The 25,819-nt window shown below is 34.7% G+C and overlaps 3 protein-coding genes across 4 annotated transcripts; 1 reads left to right on the plus strand and 2 right to left on the minus strand.

The window, feature by feature from the left end:
* The first annotated feature begins 1,951 nt into the window (after positions 1-1,951).
* LOC138309351 (lactadherin-like) lies at positions 1,952-8,377 on the plus strand. Its single transcript, XM_069250530.1, has 5 exons — positions 1,952-2,168; positions 3,098-3,270; positions 4,237-4,383; positions 6,731-6,887; positions 8,024-8,377. The coding sequence occupies exons 1-5, from the start codon at positions 2,114-2,116 to the stop codon at positions 8,257-8,259; spliced, it is 768 nt and encodes a 255-aa protein (XP_069106631.1). The 5' UTR covers positions 1,952-2,113; the 3' UTR covers positions 8,260-8,377.
* A 394-nt stretch (positions 8,378-8,771) lies between these two features.
* Positions 8,772-18,013, minus strand: LOC138309349 (macrophage mannose receptor 1-like). 2 transcript variants are annotated; one of them, XR_011206253.1, is made up of 8 exons: positions 17,533-18,013; positions 15,793-15,893; positions 15,009-15,099; positions 13,608-13,832; positions 12,615-12,745; positions 12,242-12,332; positions 9,837-9,965; positions 9,430-9,565 (listed from the first exon to the last, which is right to left on the minus strand). XR_011206253.1 is itself a non-coding variant. In XM_069250528.1 (7 exons), exons 1-7 carry the CDS (start codon positions 17,903-17,905, stop codon positions 9,321-9,323), a joined length of 1,257 nt encoding a protein of 418 aa, XP_069106629.1. In that variant the 5' UTR covers positions 17,906-18,013; the 3' UTR covers positions 8,772-9,320. The 2 variants fall into 2 exon arrangements, 1 of the variants encoding a protein (XP_069106629.1); XM_069250528.1 differs by lacking the exon at positions 9,837-9,965 and having other exon boundaries at positions 8,772-9,565.
* Positions 18,014-18,640: 627 nt separating this feature from the next.
* LOC138309675 (perlucin-like protein) lies at positions 18,641-25,210 on the minus strand. The gene is made up of 4 exons (XM_069250888.1): positions 25,012-25,210; positions 21,616-21,740; positions 20,025-20,115; positions 18,641-19,833 (listed from the first exon to the last, which is right to left on the minus strand). Exons 1-4 carry the CDS (start codon positions 25,208-25,210, stop codon positions 19,604-19,606), a joined length of 645 nt encoding a protein of 214 aa, XP_069106989.1. The 3' UTR covers positions 18,641-19,603.
* Positions 25,211-25,819: the final 609 nt, after the last annotated feature.

Here is a 25,819-nt window from a genome sequence, read left to right on the forward strand (position 1 = left end):
CGCGGTAGTCGACAACTTGAAGTTCGTTACCATGTAGACATACAATTATGAAATATCTTGTTTGATATACAGAATATAGATATTTTTATATTCATTAATGTCATATGAATGTATTTATTAATGCTCGTTTTTGAGACAGATAAGATTACAAAATAATAGATATTTGGCTATCTTGAAATTATTTGACTACCATCGTGCTTAATAGTATTTATATGCATTTATTTTTTCACTGCAACCCCACTATGTATACTTACCAATCGTATTTGATCTACTATCCACTTATTTTTATGTGACGTCATAATTTTTTTGCCATCAATCACAGTCATTTTGTCATTGACGATATTGATTTTTTTTCTTTGCATTAGATGCAAATATCTTAGGATATTATCAAAAAATTGTTATCAAAAGAAAATGTATGCATTAAAGTGCATTAAGATGACAATTAGGGGAGTATGAATGCCAACTGGACATCGGCAAATTCAACATGAATCGCTAAAGATATTGGCCCCACATTTTAAATTGACTGATTTGCCAATCCAATGGTGGACGTCACGATATCTCTTTGTCCTCTTGTTAACGACTGATTTTTCTTTATAATTTGTTTGCATATGATTATTTGTGCTATTGCTTTTAAGATGTATTTTAAGCACTTTTTCAATCGTTATTGTTTGTTTATTTGTATACAGCAAATCAGAAAAAAAATTCAGATTCAAGTCGAGTGTCTTTTATAAAAGTTCAATATCAGTTAAAAACCCTCCTGTCTATCATGTACTAAGGTATTTCTGCAGCTAATAGATCAGACTGCATTTCCTTTTTTTTTACATTGGATACTTTTATATCATTCAGTTTGATGAAGTTTGTTGTAGATCGTCACTGCGAAGCTTTTAAATCATAATTAATTTAACACAGTAACGTAAATGGTACTTATGGAGATGTAATTTGTCTACTTGGTAAGGGTTGCCTCAGTTCCACTTTGCTTCAGCAAGCATCCACACTGCATTTAAGTATTTAGCAAAAGCAATATTTACGGTAATAGTTAATGATTTATCATGTATCTAGGTAGTATTTCCACTTTATCAGAATGATTAGAGAGGGAAAGTAAAGCTACAATATCTCAGCAATCTTAACGAACCGACAAACCATTTCAAAAACTTCATAAGATAAATTCAATAAAAATATTTTGGCGGTGTATCCACTTGAGTTGCATGCTTCGTAAATAACGAATACATGTGCAATTCTGCAATATTCAGTTTCCGTAACTTTGGATGTGACCGTTACCTGCAAAGTTCTAAGTGTGACCGATATCACTTTCATAATTTCTGATTAAGCACCGTCTATGTTTCTCCACTAGCAGATATAATGAATAAAATGTTTTCTTTCAACAGTCATATGTTACATGTTAGTAAACGTAACAGTTTTGTGAAAGCAAAATTTAGTTAGTTTCAATTTATAACGTTTTAGTGAATAAAATGTGACCGATATTCCTGCTGTCAAAAAGTATTGTGGCGAGGTGTTTGCATTGTCTGAGCTAGTTTGACGATACCTAATAGTTTCACAGAGTCGCTAACAATACACTGTCTTTGTTGCACGATATGTTTAGAAGATGTATTGCTTTTATGTCAAAATTTCAGCCGATTTTCATCTTGAAGCGGGCGTTTTTTTCACTGCTTTTGTGTGTCCGATATCACTTCCGGTGACGTAGGTTGTCCCCATTGATAAATGGCCCTGAGTGTTAAAAGGACTTAAAACTGATAACTAACCAATCCCTCACTTAATTTTATAATAAAACGTTCATTGATTGCGAGTTGGGAATTTTGAATAACAATTTGTTTTTAACTGTCAATCCAATATTATTTAATAGTAACAGTCCTTAGTCAACAGCCTAAAGAGGCTTTTAAGTGTACTAGAGCACGTGATAATGGTGTATTCATAAAAACAATGCCAGAGTAGGTATGTCATTGACTGTGTACTAGACATTTGATATCGCCAGCTAAACAAACAAGTATATGGATAGGGAGAAAGAACCTAACAGCATATAGCGATTCCTCAGATCGTCTCTGTCATACATACTGGATATCTGCGTGCCAGTGGACACGTTAGCGGATTCCTTACCATGAAGACAATTATTCTGGTTATAATTCTCCTCCCATTGGTGATAAATAGCTGTGGTGAGTTGTTTGTAATTGTTCTTATAATTCTTTTTTTTTCAAAATATGCGCCACATAATTCATATACCACATATAGATGGGATATGAATATATATACTCTTTCATTTATCAGTAATTATAATTAAGAGGTCGGAGAAAAAGAGAGGGGGTGAAATAGAAAGAATAGATATTAATGATTGAAATACTAATGATAGCTTAAATATTTGAATTTAAATGATAGTAAATAAACCAAATAAAAAGACAAAATAAAATAAAATAGATGCAGGAAAAATAGACAGATATTAAATTATTTCAATGATATTTACTTAACAATTCATGCCAGGCATCACGAAGTAAAACCAATAATAAATATTTTTTTTAATCAAGGGTGTGGGTAAATGTCAGGGATTTGTAAATTCTCTCAGCTTTAATCACTTTTGCCATTTTTGTTTACATTTATCTGGTTCATGTTGAAAGTTTCTTCTCTAAATATTGTGTTTGTTGTTAAATTCAATACAGTCAAACCTGTCTATAAAGACTACCAAAAAGAAAAAGAAAGCATGGTCATTATATGTTTTAAAATTGACCATTTGTGACCATGAGAAACTGGTCATATTAAACAGATGGTCTTCGTATAGAGGCAGGTTTTACTGTAATTTGTTCATGTTTTAATTCAAACATATTTTATTATATAACTGACACCCAAAACGTGACCATTATGACGTCACTAATGTTGACGTGGTGACGTCAACTGTTCATCGTCAAAATGTTGTTCCATCTCATGGTTTAAATCGTCGTTGATAGAGCTTTACCGACAATCATCTCATTATGCGCTAGCGCGCATTAAGAAGATTGTCTGTAAAGCTCTGGCATCTATATAAACCATAGATGCCATTAAAAGAAAGTTAAATGGTTAATACCTACTAAAATGAAAATTTCGGATTCCGTAGCTGGATGTCGTTGTCGTCCTTGTGAGTATAATCTCGTCACTGGCCCTTATGGAGTTCCCGACAATGCGCTATCGGCTTCCTCTACTCACTCTTCCTGTCACATTGTCTATGCGAGATTCAGCAGCGACTCAGCCTGGTGTCCAGGTTCGACAGGCGGGGGACACTATATACAGGTGACTATAATCAAGATCAGTTGACAACAGATAAGACATATAGTTTGGTTTCTACAGGTAAATGTCAATATCGAATATCTTTTGATTTTCAACCCTATGTGTGACAACAGTTGAGCCAAGTAGTTTGGCTTCTTCAAGTAAATGTCAATATTAAAAAGCATTTGATTTTTAAGACTCTATGTGCGAAAAAAGTTGAGGCAGTTAGTTTGGTTGCTACATGTAAATATAAATATCAAATATCATTTGACTTTTAAAGACTATATGTGCGAAAAAAGATGAGATGGGGTAGTTTGTTTTCTACAGGTAAAATATCGATATGATATTAGTTTCAAGATTCTGTGTTCGGCAACAGAGGAGACGGTTAATTTGGTTTCTATGGGTTGATATTAATAGGATTTGATTTCGTTACATTGATGATATTTTTAATGTTGAATTCAACATTTTTATTGGACGATTATTTTGTATACACCCATAAAAACACTATCCAAGAATGACGCGAAAACTCGACGTTACCGTGACGTTATGATAGAGACATTGGCATTGCGTACTGATAAGGAAAAAATAATCCCTTGAAAAATCAACGGAATCGAAGTTTGATTTTTTTAAGAGAGCTTGATAAAATAAAAAGAAATAGTGACATCAATGCTTAAATTACGTTGTTCGTATACCATCGTTGAATTGCAGGGCCATTATTCTACCCACCTCCAGAAAATGTCATAGCAATATTGCAGACTGTAGACTGCAAACTATGGTGTGCGACAACAGTTGATAAAGACAGTTGGATTATTTGATGTTTATCAAAAGAATATTGAATAATCTATTATCTTCTAGTAAGAAATTATATGTAGGCCTGTGATTGGTTGTTTTGTTGTTATCAATTTGCATTTAGTTGTATAATGACATAATCCAGAGGTGGAGCTAACTTGGTTGGTTTTGCGGGGATCTAGAGATAACCATTAATTCCAGGTTGAGCTTAAGAATGTGTCAAAACTAACTGCTGTGCAGACTCGCGGCCGTGGTGGTACACTTCAATGGGTCTCATTCTACAGTGTAAATATCAGCATGGACGGATCAACATGGAATTACATATTCACTCCTTCGGGCGAAATAAAGGTAAGAATTTCGTCTGTACATTTTCCAAGTTAACCTGAGTGTAGGTATTCATTGTGACGTTATGTCTTTGTGGGCGCATTTCACGTCGTTTTCTCCTAAAAGGATGACGTTACGCCCGCTAACACTTGACGTCACAATTAATATACCAATCCGCAAGGGCAGATAACGCTGTAATATGCAAATACACGATACCTCAGTCATGTGGTACATTTTGAAATTTGAACTTAATGCATGTGACGTTTAGTGGTCGGAGCCCGTGATTTCTTCTTATCATTTGCCGAAAATGTGAGAATATAAGTGTCAGTGAATGTGTTATACATTGTTGTTATATAGGGATTGGATTTCGCATTTATGTTAACTATGCAGATATGGAGCAATTCCTCTAAGAATACATTCTATGGGGCGCGCCCCATATTGAATTTATTCTTAAAGGAATTGCTCAATACAAGCATGGTTAACATAAAAGCGAAATCCAATACCTATATTTACACTCACACGAGTTTTTATTTATATTTTATGCAATAAAATAGTCATTTGAAAAATACGTAATTATTCAATAAAAGCCGGTCAAAAGTGGGAGGAGCTTACTCAATTGAACAGCGAATGATGACTCTTCGCGTAAGATAGAATTATTCATCCACGACAACAAAAAAGTTCAATATTTTATTGTAAAATAAACATGACAAACAAAGTAAATTTCAGAGATATATTTTTAATCAGATCAAACATTTAAATATTTATTCAGTTTTGCTAAAAAGTTAATATACATGTATAGCGTAATAGCATAAACTATTTGTACTCGGCCACATGTGTGAACTCGGTGACCGTTATTGTGCAACGAGGCGAAGCTGACGCACGCTTACGCATTTGAGTTTTGCCGAAGTTGTCAAAACACCAGTGTTCAAGTAGCTCAATATGTTTGAGATTGTCGTCTGACTTGACGATATTACATCTTTGGGAGCCATGTGATTATATAATCTACGCTTAGATCAATCGCCATCGTTTGATGGAACAACTTCACTTGTGTTTGATGGATACAATGTACAATATATTTGTGATGACGCGTAACTGTCAACACCTAGATTACTAGCGGTGCATGAGTTATAATACACACGATTAAATATTCAAAGAACAAAGACAAGAGGCTATGTTTATAACTGACCTCTGTCAGAGGGTCTCGCGCCTGTCCACCCCAAAGACTCGATCGTAGGACGAACACAGACAGAGGTTATGTTTACAAATGAAAGCACTGCACGTCGCCCCGGTCGGGATATTTTTCCCCGTTTCTTTATAGAATTGTTAATTTTAAAAAATGTCTGTATCATATATATAAATCATATATGTATTGTTTACATTCTTCCAAAATTCTATGAAAACAACAATATACTCATATATGTTGCGTCAAAATGTAAACAAAGCCATGTGTTCTTTTTTTAAAGTAGCCCCATTACGTTGCATAGAACATTTTCATACGCAAGTTCAAAGTTTAATGTTACCATGCAGTTATGGTAAACAAAATCAGCTAGTACTTGCGTATAGTGAACAAGTCTAGCAATTGTAAATATTATTTCGTAAGTGACTCACGTCTTTTTCTCTACAAATATGACAATATGAGACATGACGTCACAATCAATATAATTGGCTACAATGCATTGCCAATATAACAGATAACACGGCCGTGTGCGATATAACGCAAGCGATGATATGTAACAAGATAAAATTAAAACGCCAACTACTTTATGTCAAAAGATCGTGAATTATACCCGATTAATTACACGGATCAACATTTTTGCGATTTTAAATAAAAAGAGAAACTTTTACATTTTTGCGATCTTGCTTTTTTAGTTTCTGTGAGTGAAGCATTTCTTACTATTTCTCGAATCATTTTTGCGATAATATTATCGCCACGAAAATAACCAGTTATATGGTATCATGAGTGTTATGACAGTGTAAAACTGTTTTATTTTTCATGTCTACAGTACACCTCTGGGTGTAACGATAGTTTATCCCATGTGATACATCCCAGTTGCCAATACAACCTTGTGATGTCACGGCACCTCACACTGCCGGGGCGTCATGTGACTACCGTAACTACGTAACCTCTGTCCGAACTCTTCCGAGAAGGGGGCTTAACTTTCCTACTTCCGTTCGGCAATAATCGTTATAACCGTAACTTCTATGGCGACCAGTGGAAATGAAGGCATATTTACAAGTATCGACTTTCAATAACTGCTGTACCACAGGTACTAAGAAATCATTATAGATTTTCTTTGATAACTTGATTTCAAATACATCTAACTAACTTGAATTTGTGTTGGTAGTTGCATATAATGTTGCTTTAATATAGGTATTTGATGGAAACGTCGACTCGACATCAACTGTTACGAACATACTAGAAGGAAACATAGTGGCGAAGTACATCCGGGTTATCTCTGTCGGTAATGATAATCGATTTAGGTCGATGAAGCTTGAAGTACAAGGATGTCCAGTTTCGATGTTGTCAGGTAAATATATATGGATACATATACAATTAAAGAACATATTTTAGCGGCTATCATATTTTATTTTCATTTTTCCCTCACACCAGGATTAGTACGTTAATTGTAATTTCTGTGTATCATCTATTTTGGCGGTGAAATCGTCATTTATGATGTTTTCACGGTTTGTAGCTGGTATTTTTGATTTTATAGCCCTGCAGGTAGGGCGTTAGAATTGTACTTACTGCCTCTATTGTATAATCGTAAAAGGCGACTAAATTTAGGATCTTATATTTTCTTTTCTTTCTAACTGACTTTATCGTTCCTAATGCCTCTCTTCGCACTGCCTCTCTTTAGGCCTTGAGTTGAGCGTTTGGCCCTGTGAGGAAGACTCTGGGTTCTGTCCACTGGCCGAGACGCACCAAAGTCTATAAAAGTGGTAGTTTCTGCTCCTGCTTAGCGCTCAGCATAACGGGAATCAGACGACTGGTTCGCCCGTTGTCAGTATAATATGACCGGTGGGATGTGTTGCTTGGTGTCTTTGGCGGCATGCTTCAGTGATATAGCAAAAAGGGAAGAGTTCCACTATACAAGAAGACAAAACACGAACATACCGCAGTCTCCCAAAACACACACCTCTCACTTCACACACGCTACACACTGCATAAATGGGAGGCCGTTCTTACATGACCCTGGCTGTTAATAGGACGTTAATTAATCAAACAAACAAATTCATTTTATAGTTGACTGCTCTGTAGAGTTGGTAAATTGTTGTTCGTTGATAGCAGGAAGAAACTGGTCACGATTCTAAAGTGATAACAGGTAATGATGCAATAACTTCCTAAATGGATTTCATACTTCCTAAATCTTATCCTCGATATTCTAGGGGTTCCAATCACTTACGATCTCTTTACCCCTGGATTATCTCATAGTAAAACTAAAGGCAGAAGACCACAGTGAGAACGACGCCCGACTGCAAAGCCACACAGTCAACCACAGTGTACCGTTATACGGCTCTTTTGATGTACATCAGTGAATACTTGGACATTGCAATATTGCAAAGAATAATGCTGTAGTTTTGAATAAGATAACTATCTTTTTATATCTTTTATCTTTATTTGCCGGATTATAATATACATGTATATAATAACGTTATTTTGTAGACACCTGTCCAAAATGGGAAGCTAAAAAAGGATCCTCTGGCGATATTTTCTCTGTTCTTGAGGACACGAACGCTTCAAACCATGGAACGTGTGGGATTGTGTGTTACAAGTGGTTGGGATGTGACAACTTCTTGTTTAATGTCGGCTCCACTCGCTGTACATTGTTTGATTCGACTTCGAGTCTTCAAAACCAAACGCTGAATCTGGATGGAGTATGGTACTTCAGGCAAACGTGAAAGGTTTCAATTTCTACTAGGAATTCATGACAATAAAGTACTATAGATGGTATCCTTATTTACTAGGAGACACGAAACTTGTATTTCTGTTCTCATTAAAATGACAACGTCATATTGCTGTAAGCCATTTTTCTTTCGTGACTTTTAAATTCTATGAATTTAATTCAAAAACAAGTTCGCGAACATTAAAATTCGTGGAAATATAATTTCGAGAATTATCTTGGATCGCAAAATCTGCAAACTAAAAAAATCATTTTTATTCTTTTTTTTTTTATTTCATATGTAATTTATCCCTATGCATATTAGGCATCATATTGATAGATCGATGGTCCGTGTTTTGCGCCGTTTGTAATACGTGGATAGGAATTATCTCCATATACTTAAGCAATAAACTGGTACCAGATTAGACATAAAGTTGATATGAAACCCATGCGGAAGATAGATAAAAAAATTAGAATAGCGCCCATTAGGATAATTAAAATTCAAAACAATACGTGTATATATTTTTAATTTCCAGTTTGAGCTGGCATTGACGTCTCCAAGTTCAATAAACGGAACAGCCATATCATCAGCTTCTGAATATATAGTTCCACCAAAAAATGGTTTAAAACAAGCAAACAAATGAAAGCTATGCGATTCATGTTACTTTGTCAACACGATAATACTTTTTAAATTACTTGACCGTTATGTATATGCGTAGGTATATATGTTATACATTGTCAGTGACGTTAACTATTCAAAACCTTGACCAGATGGGAGTTCATAACATGATATTTTCTATCTGGTTGAACATAGATAAAACGAGTAACTGAAAGTAGAATTGAAATATATTCTATATGGTGACGTTTTGTCGGCAAATAGAGAAAACATTTTAAATCCAATTCAATGTTTATTTCCTCTTTAATTATCTGATACAAATTGAGAGAATTAACGGTAAAAAAGTAAGCCGATGGGATTATAGTTCCAGAACTTTGTATTTCTTTGGTATCCAAACCACCTTTTACACCACATCATTGAAGTAATGAATCCATCGGTTATATTAATTACGAAACATCCGCTTTCTATAACCGTGTGTTCAGCGTACGTATTTGCTCACAGATGTAATACCCGATTAGGTCCGTACAGTAGCAGTCACGCATACCGAAATTATCAGTTGATCTTGTACATCCACATTTTTTAATTCCTCCTCCATTCGGTTGTCCATTCGCCCAGGACCTTTTCGCCGTATCCACTCTTTCACCACTGGTAGAAAATAACCATTCTCCATCGTCTATATGTCGTCCTGTATATATAAACTCGGTGGCTCCTATTAAAAGAAAATTGTCGTAGTAAACACATTTAACTTTAAATATATTCGCTTTCTTTCATGAGGTTGCTAATAAATCATGTATATATATCTGAATGAGAACTATAACGACATTTAATGGTTATATCGATTACAATCCTAGATTGATGCTATGTGAAAACAACTCAACTATATACTTATGGATATATACCAATAATCTTAGGTTTTTTTTATTTGATACGAAGTGTGCTAAGCCATTTACACCTTCGCCTACAAAGCGATACCGACATACGTCGATGATCCCTTGGCCTCTTGACCCGCTTTCTCGGTGCCTTGGAAACCCATGCGCTGATTGGCTGCTATGAGAATCGACAGTATAATCAGAGCGCCCGTTACAAATCAGCAACGTGGCTGTCTGAAACTGAAAGTAGCGCTAAAAATTAGCGACCTTCAAGAAAGAAACGAGCGCTCGGATTCGTCAGAATTTACGTCATTGACCAGTAACGGGACTGTGGTGAAAATGTTTGCCACCACATGGCAGCAGTAATAAAGCACCGTAAAAGCGGCGGATTCTGTCAAGGCCAGTAAGGAGTGTAATGGATTAGCTTGCCTTGACATGTGAAGATGAGCCATTTATGGCTATATCAGTTCAAAACATTATTTTATGGTAAACAATAAAAGGTGAGCTAAAATACTTATAACTATATTAGTTTTCTAAAATATTTGTGAATATAGCACTCAATACATAAAGTTTGTCGAATGTAATAAGTGCATTTAGTTACGTATTATTACATCAGTTAACCAAATAGAATCCATATTTTAGTCAATTGAGTTACGTATTATTACATCAGTTAACCAAATAGAATCCATATTTTAGTCAATTGAGTTACGTATTATTACATCAGTTAACCAAATAGAATCCCTAGTTTGGTGCATTGAGTTACGTATTATTACATCAGTTAACCAAATAGAATCCATATTTTAGTCAATTGAGTTACGTATTATTACATCAGTTAACCAAATAGAATCCATATTTTAGTCAATTGAGTTACGTATTATTACATCAGTTAACCAAATAGAATCCCTAGTTTGGTGCATTGAGTTATGTATTATTACATCAGATAACCAAATAGAATCCATATTTTAATCAATTTAGTTACGTATTATTACATCAGTTAACCAAATATAATCCCTAGTTTGGTGCATTGAGTTACGTATTATTACATCAGTTAACCAAATAGAATCCTTATTTGTAGTCAATTAAGTTACGTATCATTACATCAGTTAACCAAACAGAATCCCTAGTTTAGTCAATTTAGTTACGTATTATTACATCAGTTAACCAAATAGAATCCCTAGTTTAGTGCATTGAGTTACATATTGTTACATCAGTTAACCAAATAGAATCCTTAGTTTAGTCAATTGAGTTACGTATTATTACATCAGTTAACCAAATAGAATCCCTAGTTTAGTCAAATAAATTACGTATTATTACATCAGTTAACCAAATATAATCCCAAGTTTAGTCAATTGAGTTACGTATTATTACATCAGTTAACCAAATAGAATCCCTAGTTTAGTGCATTGAGTTACGTATTATTACATCAGTTAACTAAATAGAATCCCTAGTTTAGTCAATTGAGTTACGTATTATTACATCAGTTAACCAAATAGAATCCCTAGTTTAGTCAATTTAGTTACGTATTATTACATCAGTTAACCAAATAGAATCCCTAGTTTAGTGCATTGAGATACGTATTATTACATCAGTTAACTAAATAGAATCCCTAGTTTAGTGCATTGAATTACGTGTTATTACATCAGCTAACTAAATAGAATCCCTAGTTTAGTGCATGTGGTGCCGCACTATAACATTAGATGAGGGTCCAGAAGATAAAACAAGGTTTTATGTGACCACGTGGGTTTTCTCTGGGCACTCCGGTTTCCTTCCACACTAAGACCCCTTGCTTACATCCGGGCCATCGAGAGTGATTTACGTAAGTTGTATAACTTGTTTCTATATTATATAAAAACAAGGTTTAATGATTATGCTTGAACCCTGCATTCTTCCCTTTCGTTTTGTAACAAATGGGCATAACTGTGAAAAAATGGAGGTATCTTCTGCTCGAAAACAGTTTACGCGAATCTGCATTGCATGAAGGCCAATGTCACCAGATTTCCTGTTTATCTATCCACTTGACGTTCATATGATGGGTATACTTTTTAAATATATATTTGAAAGAATACGTTACTACAAATGCATTTGCAAAAATGAATATTGATTTTTAAAAATAATCATTTCCTATCACATTTACGTATTTAACTTATTAACACTTGCTATATGAGTTTTTTGTGTGTATACCTTTTTGAATTAAGTTAAAAATACATATTTTATGGTAGTTTCTAAGCCGAGTGCAAAGCACGCAGAATAATACATTTCGTATAATGGACATTTACACACAACCATTACTTGGTCTCAACATTAAAACAGTGATTTATGAAGGTTTGAATCCTCGTAATACGCTTAACTACTATAAGACAAATTTTACAGTAACATACATATCATATGGCAACAATTTGGACATATAGAATAACTTCAGCAGAGGAATCATAATTTCAAATCTTTCATGAAACCTGTTCTTTTTGGTCTTACGTAAACAATACTGTTGATTCGTAAATTTGATTTTCGTAGCTTACCGATGCGACTTGGCAAATTATCCATCACAAAAAGAGCTTCCTCATCTGTTTTCATCTCAACCAAGGTAGCTCCCATTGCGTCACACCGAACCTTGGATAAAGTTAACCAGTTATATGTTACCAGTAAGTCTTCCGTCACTTACTGAACATAATAGAATAAGACTCCAGAATATTTCAACTGCTTTTGACTGCGTTATCAATGGGCATGCAAATTCGATTTAGATAGATCACAAAATGATGAAACCATTTGCTTTATAATTTTTGTAGCTGATGAGGCAACAGGAAAAAAATAATACTTCTAAATAATAAATGTATTTTTATTATATTACCTCATTGTCAATAATAATCTTCTCAATGAACAGGGATTACTCACACGTGCTATTCTCCAAGTCGTTTTCTCGAACCAAGTCGAGTAATAGTAACACTTGTCACGTGACGACGTCCAGCGATCTTCACAGTCACGTGGTCTGGGTATCGGGGTAGGAATATTTATTTCAATCGACGCTGTAAATAAAGAACAGATATTTATTTGTTAAAGAGCACGGTTTGCTTTCATTGGCTTAACTTCTTTTAACAGTGAGGGAAAGTATATTGTTCTCTCTAGACGTGGGAGGGGGAAGGGGGGGGAGGGGTATTTTTTCGTTAGCATCCATGTCACTAGTTTTAAATTTTATAGGAGTATGAAAAAAAAGTTGTTTGCAAACTGTGTGAATCCGCTTAAAGCGCGGATTTTCACAAACCTTTGCGAACAATTGTTTTTCATAACCCGATAAAATTTTTAAAAGAGTATGGACATCAATGCTTATAAATAATTTTTTAATCTATTTGATAAGATAAAGTATGTTAAAATGTATCATTCTAGTGGTTTTTCAAGGGGTTCTTTTTTTCCGAATCAATATGCAACGTCAATGTCTCCATTGTGATGTCACGATGACATTGGGAATTTGCGCCAATATCGGATGTTTCTTTTTCATAATGGTATTCAAAACAAATATTGGCCAATAAAAAAGCCAGATTTGGTATGAAAACAAAGAAAAAATCATTATTTCTTTATAAACACAAAACACACATGCATAATGACAAAGTCGTCAATGAATTGTTACTGAATACTGAAAGGCCCTGACGTTCGATAAATAAGTTATATTATATTGCATTTCACACGTACTTATTAGTTCCGCGTTTGAGAGAATTTTCAGAAGGCAGTAGATCGTACTAGACACTGAGCCGTTGGGGTGAGATAAGAAATATTTTGTCAATAACTTTTTCAGTGAACTGCCTTTTTTACATTGTCCCGCATATATTTGTCTCCCCTTAACAACATTCTCATGAGAACAGTTTCATTAAATGTTAAAAAGTGCATACTTACGTTCTTTCTCGCAGATATAATAAAGCATAGCTGTGTCTGTACAAAAACAATCCAACATCCGGAAGTCAGCCGTCTTCTTTGTACACCCACATGTTTGATACCCTCCATCCGGTTCTCCAGAACCCCACATCCTATCAGTAAGCAAGACTGGAAAGCCGTCACTCAGAAAAACCCATATGTCATCGTCATTCCTCTTCCGTCCGGTATATATAATGTCATTAGGAACTAAAAGTAACCAATCAAACAAGATTAAAATTGATAAGTGAATCAATTCGTTAGAACAATATATGACATATGCGCCATATTAAAGAAAGCAGAGTTTATCTGTATTTGCATATTACAAAGTTATCTGCCCTTGCGGTAGGTATTGATTGTGACGTCGTGTGCTTGCGAGCGTAACGTCATACTTTTCGAAGAAAGCGATGTAAATTGGGCTCACAAAATAATGACGTAACAATTGATACCTACCCGCAAGGGAGATAACTCTGTAAGATGCTATATAGCCATTTTTAGGCGGGTCCGAATTCTAACAATTTTATCATAAACGAAAAATCAAACATTTGCGGTTTTAAATTTTCGCGGTCTGCCATTTTCAATATTTCGTGTATCATTATGATCATAGCGATGTTCTGCGATGTTATGCAATAGACAAATGGCAGATTTTCTGAACAGATGCAGTATTTAAAACACTCGGATGGACATTTTTCTTACATACTTTACAAAGGAAGAAAAAAACCTAAACCACCCCCACCACAAAAAAAAAAAAAAAAAAACACAAAAAAAACACGAGAGTTTTTTTATATGCATTTAAAGTTTAATAAAACGTTTTACTGGCTACACTTGAAAGCGGAATATTGAAATTGAATTTGAATTTTTGATTAAATATTCCTGATTACGGTGATTTGAAATCAGTTTTATTGCTTGAATGCGATTGAAGTGAGGTTACATATACATGTATATTACCGCATAACTGGTGAATTTCGCGGGTCAAAATTTTCACGATTTGAACTGAAAGTGATGAAATAAAATTTTTGCAGCGTCAAATTTTGGCGATTTTTTTATTTATTTGTGTTTAATTTTGTGTTTAACTGACCAAATACGCATTATTTTATAGTGCAGACTACAATTGCTGCATATATATTGAATCATAAAGACAGTTTTGATATCACTTTAAATTAAAGACATTCGCTGATAACAAATAAGGGAAGATAATTCCTTCTATATTCTTTAAGAATTTACATCAAGTATATAACTCAACGTGTTCACAATTTTCGGATGAAATATTCGCGATCATAGCAATAAACTCGTAAAAGTGCCAAATATCATCCCTACTAAACTGTTTTTGATAATAAAATTTACATTTTTCTACATGTATTTCAAGTAGTAATAAAGATTACCTACAAACTCGATTTGGTAGATTTTGCATCAGGAACTGAGCTTGACTGTTTGTTCTTAGCTCGACAAGTCTTGCACCCTTTAATGCACATCGTTCCTATATCAAAAATGTTCTGCATTATTATCATACATTTACACTTGAATGTACACAAGCAACTAAGTGATGATTTCTATAACTTTGTTGAATTTGCCTCTCCTAACGGTACCATACATTAAATAATTGTATTTAAAGATGTTCTACCACCAACAGAGCATAATTGGTGAATAATCATGTATTTGCAAACCTGATTACTTTTTAGAAACACAAACACAATATAAAACAATTTTCTTTCCTTTTCGTTGATGCGCAATTAGCACTTCGTTGTAAACAGGACGTAGTATCATGGACATTTTCCGGGCACAATGAAATATTTTTTAATTTTTTTTTTATCTTGAAGTAAAATTAGAAGATCAAACTTTTCAATGTTGGTATCAGTGTTACTAAATAAGTCGTTTGTTTTAATGGATGAACGATACTTATAATAGCCTGTGTTTTTATAGAGACAAAATACCATATGTCAGCGATGTAACATCTTTAATCAGTGTTAATGATCATAAGTAAGAGCTGTCAAATGTAAATAATATCGTGTATATGAACTAGCGCAATTCGTTGGCATAATACCGAATCGGCCTTTTACAAACCTCAGCGCTGTACATGGATATGCGCTGAAATAAAACTAAAAAAGAGTGTAATTGGCATTGTTAAATACCATTCGAAAGGCAAGATATGGATTACGGTGACTAAACTTACGATAGCTGTAGCCCAGTCTGTTTTCTCGCGATATGCTGAGACGAAGTAACAGATCTCTCCCTCTGGAGATCGGATCCAGCCTTCATCACAGGCTAGCACTGCTGTGTATGAATTCAGTTTAGCACAAAATGTATAATTTATCAAAATGTATCATTTCATCACTAGTTCACGTTCTTAACTACCCTTATTGAGGCTGAAGTTGGTTCCGAGTTCCGAGTTCCGAGTTCCGTTTAAGCTAAACGGAACACGGAACCAGTTCCGAGTTCCGTTTTACTTAAACGGAACTGGGAAATGGGAGTTGACCGAAAACTAAATTAAAGTGGATTGAACAATATTAATCCATTTAAAAAGCCAACAGGCAACATTTCTAATATGTGCAAAACACATTGACAACTTTTATCTAAAATGATAGAGAATTTCCTTAAACGGAACTCGGAACTGGTTCCGAGTTCCGTTTTACTTAAACGGAACTCGGAAATGGGAGTTGACCAAAAACTAAATTAAAGTGGATTTACAATATCAATCCATTTAAAAAGCAAATAGGCAACATTTCTCATATGTCTTAGGTATATAGAATGATTTATCTAAAATGATAGAGAATTTCCTTAAACGGAACTCGGAACTGGTTCCGAGTTCCGTTTTACTTAAACGGAACTCGGAACTGGGAGTTGATCGAAACTTTCAATATTGCTAAAAAGCCAACAGGCAACATTTCTAATATGTGCAAAGCACATTGACAACTTTTATCTAAAATGATAGAGAATTTCCTTAAACGGAACTCGGAACTGGTTCCGAGTTCCGTTTTACTTAAACGGAACTCGGAAATGGGAGTTGACCAAAAACTAAATTAAAGTGGATTTACCAATATCAATCCATTTAAAAAGCAAATAGGCAACATTTCTCATATGTCTTAGGTATATAGAAAGATTTTATCTAAAATGATAGAGAATTTCCTTAAACGGAACTCGGAACTGGTTCCGAGTTCCGTTTTACTTAAACGGAACTCGGAACTGGGAGTTGATCGAAAACTAAATTAAAGTGGATTTTACAATATTAATCCATTTAAAAAGCCAACAGGCAACATTTCTAATATGTGCAAAGCACATTGACAACTTTTATCTAAAATGATAGAGAATTTCCTAAAACGGAACTCGGAACTGGTTCCGAGTTCCGTTTTACTTAAACGGAACTCGGAAAGGTTCCGAGTTCCGTTTAGCTTAAACGGAACTCGGAACTCGGAACCAACTTCAGCCTCCCGGATTTCCTAACAGCCAACCAGTAACCTAAATACACGTCGCACCCGGGAAATATTCCCTTCAAAATCTTCTGTAGTTGGTAAGGACTATAAAACTCTTTCATATGTGGATATGAAGGGTTTTACAACATTTTATGATCCCGAGGGGAAAATATCCCTATCCTTCAAATCCACATAATAAAGTGTATTTTCTTTCACACCTTGATTTTTTAACGCAATTTTACTTCTATAAAAAAACTTAAATTGTACCTAGAAAATAGAAATTTACAAATAAACAATCATAAAGGACTTTTTCTCTGTCAATGCTGCATTTCGATTGGTCAAAAGAGATTGAAAAATCAGATTCGATATTTAATTGATATTTTCACTGGAGTGAAATTATATTCACAGTAAAAACCTTATATTTCACTACGACAAATGTAAAAAAAAAGTATACAACGTTCATATAACGTAAGTGTAAAAACCTAAAGAAAGAGACACCTTACCGATGTTGCCGAATGCATCCAGTATGCGGTCAAATTCTTCCTGTTCATTCCCAAGAAGACGAATCTCGTTCTCAAACCCCGACAACGTCTTTGACAAGTCTTTGAGTTCATTTGATGTTGATCTCGTGAATTCTGATTGGTTACAATCACCCTGATCGTCAACTCCAGTGAGTTCCTCCATTGTATCAATTCGTCTTTGCAGTTGAAGCATTTTATCGTTTAGATTGAAATAAGTCTCGTTCAAATGCCCAAATCCTTCGTTTGATAAACCACTCCCATTGGATTCTATCAACTGAGGAGTTGTATCTGGAAATACTCTTTCATTGCACAGTATCAAAACTAAAATACTGAGAGTTAACCACATCTTTGTCATTCTAAATTCCTGCTGATATGGTCGTGTAATTCAGAAAGAATTTGCAAATACTCTTTCATTGCACAGCATTAACACTGAAATACAGAGAGTTAACCACATCTTTGTCAATTTAAAGTCCTGCTGATATGACCGTGTAATGCAGAAGAAAGTTAGGTTAACATATGGCTTTAATAGAAATACTGCTTGATTGAGGGGGGTTCGAATACGGTAAAAATGTATATCATATGTTTATGGAATGAGTATCTACACCATATCGTAACAAGATTTCTGGTTTATACCGCAGATGCATTACTGAAATTAAAACGGCTCTGTTGACCTTAAAGATGGTACGAAATTTATACGTATTGGTAAATGTCGCATGAAATATCACACATTTTAAAGAACCGCCACAGTCAACGGCATGTTTCACACTTTCGGATAATATCGGAAAACCGAGTTGCATCACGTGACCAACATCGGTAATACCGGTATAGATCGGAATCTCCCGAGTCGTATCACGTGACCAACATCGCAATAGATCAGAGTAGTTTGGAGTTTTCAAAAATATTTCAAACGTGTGCACGTGGGAAATTAATATTAAGAATTGATTATTAAATAACTTTGCGAATACGAAGTTTACAAAATGTGGTAAATATGGGAAGCTTAAAACTTAAAGAGGCGAATAAAAATATGTAGAACACAACACATCTATCAATATATATACAAACAACGGGCATGCCTGTAAAATAACGTTTATTGTAAAACGTTGACGGTTTATCTACAATTTTAGATTCATGCATTAGGGAGATATATTTATCCAGTTCAAGTTTCATTCCCCCGCCCAAAAGATCATCACCATATATATGCACTCTCAATGATAATATATAAAACACCAGTTTAGAATTACTTCTTCAGCATTCTTTTTTTAGAATTGAGTTTTAATTTTTCACATGTTGAAATTATGATGACCGGTCCCACTATAACGCTACCACGTGTATGCGTCCACGTGTAATATTAACCGACCGCCAGGCGATTTATACATGTCACCACGTCTAATATTAGCAAATACACGTGTACCTATTCAATGTCGTAGCAAATATCGTGTCATGCACAATATAAATTGAAAAGTCATGTGCGGTACCCGGATGGTTTGATTGACAGCTGGCGATCCGTCAATGAGTGATCCAGTTCATAGTCAAGTTCCATAGACACTCTGATCTCTCAGAGTTCCTTTCCTTTTAATTTGATACCTCTTGTTTGTATGAATATCTCAATGTCTGGATTTTATACAGTGATGTGCGGTGATTTGTAATACCACAAAATAGCTACATGTATATTGCTATTTGCCGAACACAATGCATGCAATATCACTCTGAAATAAATTTACACTCGGAACCTCTCGGATGTAACTGTCGTATCTTTATGTAATCTTCGGATGTAATGTAAGGGGCCACCATTTTGAAACTAAGGGACTAGTTTCATAACAACGGCTTGCGACCGAGAACACTTCCCCTCCACACGATGTTGTGTGCTGTCCGCCTAGAAGGAGGAAAATCAATTCAATTTCTGAAAACACGACTATAGAGGTTCAAGATTCCAATAACTATCTATTTACTTATGCGCACATAGGGCGTAATTAGGTTTTCCGCGGAAGAAAATGTTTCATTTTTTAGATAAGTCTTACATCTATCACATCCGAGGAGTTCCGATGGCATAATTTTAGCGCATGATCTCACATATATAGTACAGGCTGAACCCTATACAGTGACAGTCTCTCATCCGGAAGAAACCATTTGATTTTGTACATCCACAGTTCTGAACCCCTTCTCGATTTGGCTCAAACATTGCCCATGACCTTTTCGCCCTGTCGATTGCGTCTCCACTGCTACCGAAAACCCATCGTCCCACGTCATTTACTTTACGTCCAGTATACACTAGATCGTTGGGTCCTGTAAAAAGTTTATATATATATATAATATTTGCAAGAAAAAAAGAATTTATGCAAAAGCGTTTATTTTAACGATAAATGAAAGCGGCACACTACGGCTCTGGCCTTAAGCGGTGTCTGCATTTTTTTTTTATTTCATTCGGTTAAATTGTTTTGGAGAACAAGCTTTAAATATTATTATTTTTGGCTTACCGATGCAACTTGGTAAATTCTCCATCACATAGAGCGCTTCCTCGTCCGTCTTCATCTCAACCAAATTAGCTCCCTTTGTTTCACAGGAATCCTTTATTAAGGTTAAAATTAATCCACTAACGATTTATCATCATAAATTATTCGTAAATTTGCACACTTTTATAAGCTACTTATGTAACAATGATTGTGCGTACAAATCAGCCGTTGATATTTCAGAAAAAAAATGAACAAATAGAGTTTTATTTTTAATCGGATCCAACGATTGTCAAATAAGAAAATTCGATACAATTAGATTTTTCTTTCATATTTACCTTCCGTTTCTGATCGGATCCAACGATTGTCAAATAAGAAAATTCGATACAATTAGATTTTTCTTTCATATTCACCTTCCGTTTCTGATCGGATCCAACGATTGTCAAATAAGAAAATTCGATACAATTAGATTTTTCTTTCATATTCACCGTTTGATTCCACGTTTCTGATCGGATCCAAACGATTGTCAAATAAGAAAATTCGATACAATTAGATTTTTCTTTCATATTCACCTTCCGTTTCTGATCGGATCCAACGATTGTCAAATAAGAAAATCGATTCGATACAATTAGATTTTTCTTTCATATTCACCTTCCGTTTCTGATCGGATCCAACGATTGTCAAATAAGAAAATTCGATACAATTAGATTTTTCTTTCATATTCACCTTCCGTTTTTGATCGGATCCAGCGATTGTCAAATAAGAAAATTCGATACTATTAGATTTTTCTTTCATATTCACCTTCCGTTTTTGATCGGATCCAACGATTGTCAAATAAGAAAATTCGATACAATTAGATTTTTCTTTCATATTCACCTTCCGTTTCTGATCGGATCCAACGATTGTCAAATAAGAAAATTCGATACAATTAGATTTTTCTTTCATATTCACCTTCCGTTTTTGATCGGATCCAGCGATTTTCAAGCAAGAAAAAATAGATACAATTTGATTTTTCTTACATATTTACCTTCCGTTTCTGATCGTATCCAGCGATTTTCAAGCAAGAAAAAATAGATACAATTTGATTTTTCTTACTTATAACCTTCCGTTTTTGATCGGATCCAGCGATTTTCAAGCAGGAAAAAATCGATACAATTTGATCTTTCTTACATATTTACCTTCCGTTTTTTATCGGATCCAGCGATTTTCAAGCAAGAAAAAATAGATACAATTTGATTTGTCTTACATATTTACCAAGAAATAGATGTGCAGGTAAACAGTTTCAGTTTTCAGCGTTTTTCATAATTTATCAAAACTATGCATCCCAAATATGTAAGTAGTTATCTAAGGTTTTAGCATTTTTAATCTTACACGTGTTGTTTTTTATTCCCAATTTTAACATTTGTTAAAGTATTTTGTCTTCACATAACTAATAGTTTTCACCCTTGCGGGCAGGTATTCATTGTGACGTCATTACTTTGTGAGCGAAACTCCACGTCGTTTTCTCTATATAGTATGACGTTACGCTCGCAAATACATGATGTCATAATCAACACCTACCCGAAAGGGCAGATAACTCTGTAATATGCCAATTCAGAAAATGATCTATTGTATGTACCTTTGCATTTATCCAATTAGTTTTATCTTCAGAGTAATAGTAACACTTTCCCAGAGACGATGTCCAGCCATCATCACAGTCACGTGATCTGGGTGTTGGAGTCGGAGTAGCTCCTACGGGCATTGCTATAATGTATTAATTAGAAAAGTAATCGTTAATTTACAATTAGCAAGAAGCAAAGAATTTTTATTTAATATAAGACAATGTATCATTATTGCTAAGCTTTGAAGGGGAGAGACTGAGAAACATTTGTCTTTGATATCGCGTTCCTATTTTTTCTACTTAAAAAATAATATAATAATGTGAAAAATATGAATTGGACACAATTTCCCGGAATAAGGTGTACACTAATAATGTAAAACATAAAACAAAATAAAATATCATGAATAGAATTATCTACTTCTGAACCATTCATGTTATTTAGATGTTATATTCTGATTCTTATAAAACAAATCATTCCGTTTACACTTTAAGAATACCTAGCATAACACATGCATAAAGTTTCACCGAGGTTAATCGTACAAAACGGGCTACGTTATTTACGCTCGTGGAAACGCTTCTTTTACATAGACAAAATGTCGTCTGGGGGAGCATACGTGATAAATATTTGCTCGGTATTCAACTCACGGCCAAGAATCCAAATATACAAGTTGCCCACAGAGCAGTAGAGTGTTTCACCAATGGGTAGAAGCAAAATTGAGGTTTTATTGTTTTATACTTTGTCATGTATTTTGCGCACAGTATAAAGGGGTATGTCATATCATCGTCGAAAAGTGTGATTTTTGTTATATATTGAAACAGATATATTTCTAAACGAGAATCAGAGATAAAACTGGATTCAGTTTATAAAATCATTACAGATTTCAATTATTAGGTAACTTTTTTGTTGAATTTTACTGTTAAAACTATTTTGTCTAAATTAAACATGCGAAAACGCTAACCGTTATGTACATGTACACAGAAAACATACAAGGCAGTGGATACGTAGTTGTTCCTCAATCATTTCTTCATTTTCAGTTGAATAGTACGTGCATGATGAAAAACTAAGATTGTTATCTTTTCTCTTCCTATTTTATTTTCTCCTTCGTAACGTCTCCCTTGACACCGCCTTACACGAGGTAGGATTTGGGTTCTTAGACATGCAGTGCTCAGCATAAAGGGAGTGAGACGACTGGTTAGCCCGTTGTCCGTATCATGTGACCTAGTCCGATAAACCTGCATATTATAAGTTATAAACCCTGATAATATATATATATAGACAGGTTTAGCAGATTAAATGTCACCGGGTGGAGTGTGTTGCTTGTTGTCTTCGATGATATACTTACAGTGTACATCACTATAAAAAGGACAAGAAATTCACTATCCAAAAAGATATATCCGAATATACCACAGTCTCTAAAAACACGCACCATGCACTTCTCTCACCCAACACACTGCACACATGAGAGGCCGTCCTTATATTTCAATGTTAACATATATGTATATGCATGTGTATGCGCGCGATATTTTAGAATATACATTAATGTACATAACGTAGATTCTAAAATATCTCGTTCTTGGTTTGATACCGAAGAAACTAAATCTTTTTATTTTAGACATTTTCATACATATGTATGTAATCCAATAAGGTATTAATATATAATTATCATGTGTTTTGAATTGAAATACCTTGTATAAAGAATGATTCAATTCACGTATTGGAATCCATCCTATTTTGATTACTTACCAAACTGTAAACTGTTCAACGCTTAAACTGTAAACACCGAAATTAAAATTCTGGAGAACATCCTGGTTTATACATGTATTTTGTGAACCAATCATATTCTAAGCATTCATTATTTAATGTAACGAGACTTACAAGATAAACCGGTTTCGTTCCAACGGAAGGTCGTATTCAATTTGACGGAAACTGACGTTTCTCTAACTGGGACATGCTGCTTGTATTTAATTCTTGGGACTAAGGGATTTTTACCCGTTTCCATAAGTAAAGGTTAACTAGATTCGAATAATTAAACTAATAAAAAATCGCGTGTATACATATATGTGTTGTCATGGAAATGGCTTTTGACTGAAGAAATTATAAATTAAGAACTAATATTTACTGCCTTGCATATTGTTTCAAGTGTTCCATACGCGTACAGCTATACCAGTCTGCAGCGTTTTCGCATGCGAAATTTAGAAAATGTAGTTATAACAGTAACATTCAACAAGAAAAGGGCACCGAATCATTGAAATCTGTGAGAATTTTATGAAATGAATCCAGTTTTATCTCTGTCTCTCGTTTCGTTATATATCTGTTTGGATATACGACAAAAATCATACTTTCATCCATGATATGACATACCCGTCTATATTGTGCGCGAAATACAGGACAAAGTCTAACACAGTAAATCATCACTTTTGCTTCTATGCATTGGTGAAACACTCCACTGTTCCGTGGACAACTTGTATTTTGGGAAAATTGGCCGTGAGTTGAATACCGAGCAAATATTTATCACGTATGCTCCCCCAGACGATATTTTTCTATGTAAAAAAGCGTTTCCACGAGCGTAAATAGCGTAGCCCGGTTTGTACGATTAGCCTGTGTTTGAGAACTGATTACGTTATGCAACGACTTCTATGAAATCATACATGTATAACACAGTATACAAAATTTGCAACTCTCGGTAATGCATGAGATAAGGAACAAGACGACTTCTCCTAGAAATCAGCCTCGATATCCCAGGGGTTACTATTACTGACGTTATATCCACCCCTGGACTATCTCATAGTAAAACTTGATTCAGATCAGGAGAAAAAAGCTGACCAATTACAGGCATGCAGACACTTCCTTTGAAAGTTACAGAGAGAGACAGAGAGAGACAGAGAGAGAAAGTTACAGAAAGAGACAGAGAGAGACAGAGAGAGAGCGAGCGACGCCCAAATTCAAAGCAACAGTCAACGACAGTGTACCGCTACACAATGCCAAAGGATCAAATAGTCTGTGTCTTCTATTGCCTCCGGGTTTATGTTTTCTTTCTATAAGATCATCTATGGTGGATATAACAACCGTATTAGTAACCCCTGGAGTATCGAGCTCGAGGATGCACGGGTATGTGGATTTATAAAAACCAACAAATCGGAGCAACAACAGTCGTTTTCTAGAAAACATATATGGTCTGCTAGCAATTTAAACCCATAGCCTATAACTAACAGCATTAGCAAATACACAAACAATAGCAGATCATTTTTCCTTGATGGGCTGATCATGTAATTTTTAAGCCGATGAAAATATTCGTTACAACCAAAATGAATTATATGAAATCATTAAAACACTGCATCGAATCCCTTTCCATCCTTATCTCGTTTGACCTACATGGTATGATCTTAAAATACACAAAAAATGTCTATACTTACGCTCTTTCTGGCATATAAATTGGAAGGGAAAACCTGCACATATACAGTCCGACATCCGGAAGTCGGCCGACAACGTTTTGATGCAGCCACACGCGGTCGTCGGTTCCGTTCCATCCGGTTCATTGCGAGCCCACGTTCTCAGTGACGTATCAACTGGTTCACAGTCAGTGAGGAACACCCACTCGTCCTTTTCATTCATTTTACGCCCAGTATATATATAATAGGTCATTGCTGAAAACGTAATCAAAAGTGTTTAGTTACCGTTTATGAATAGAAAACAAAATTCAAGTCATCCGTTATTTTTAAATGAGTCTATTTTAGAATATGATTGAAACTACAATCGCATTGACGTTATCTGATAGATATACGGGTAAGTAGAGATAATTAAATCATATACTTATATTCATATAACTTTACATACACATGTTTGGCATATTCTGTAACATGAACTCCGCTTGCTCGTCTGTTCTAAACTCCACAAGGTTCGCTCCCTTGGATTTGCATCGTTCCTTCAATAAGAAATATATTATACAAAAGAATTTGTGTAATGGACATCATTTTAATTTTGGATTTTAGATATAAATATAAATATATTACTTTTGTCATAAAAAGTTGAAGTCTGTATTGTATTCTATTGTGGTGATTGAAAGAATTCCCCATTGTACTTAACTACTCAAGATCGCATTTCCGCTAAAATTGGAAGTCGCAAAAATAAGTGATGTAATTTTTTGCGATTTACTGTTCGCGGATGTAATTTTTTTGCGATTTACTGTTCGTGGGGGTCTATTTTCACGGATTACCTTTGCAT

This window comes from Argopecten irradians, chromosome 15 (assembly GCF_041381155.1).
Source record: "Argopecten irradians isolate NY chromosome 15, Ai_NY, whole genome shotgun sequence".
Taxonomy (NCBI): domain Eukaryota; kingdom Metazoa; phylum Mollusca; class Bivalvia; order Pectinida; family Pectinidae; genus Argopecten; species Argopecten irradians.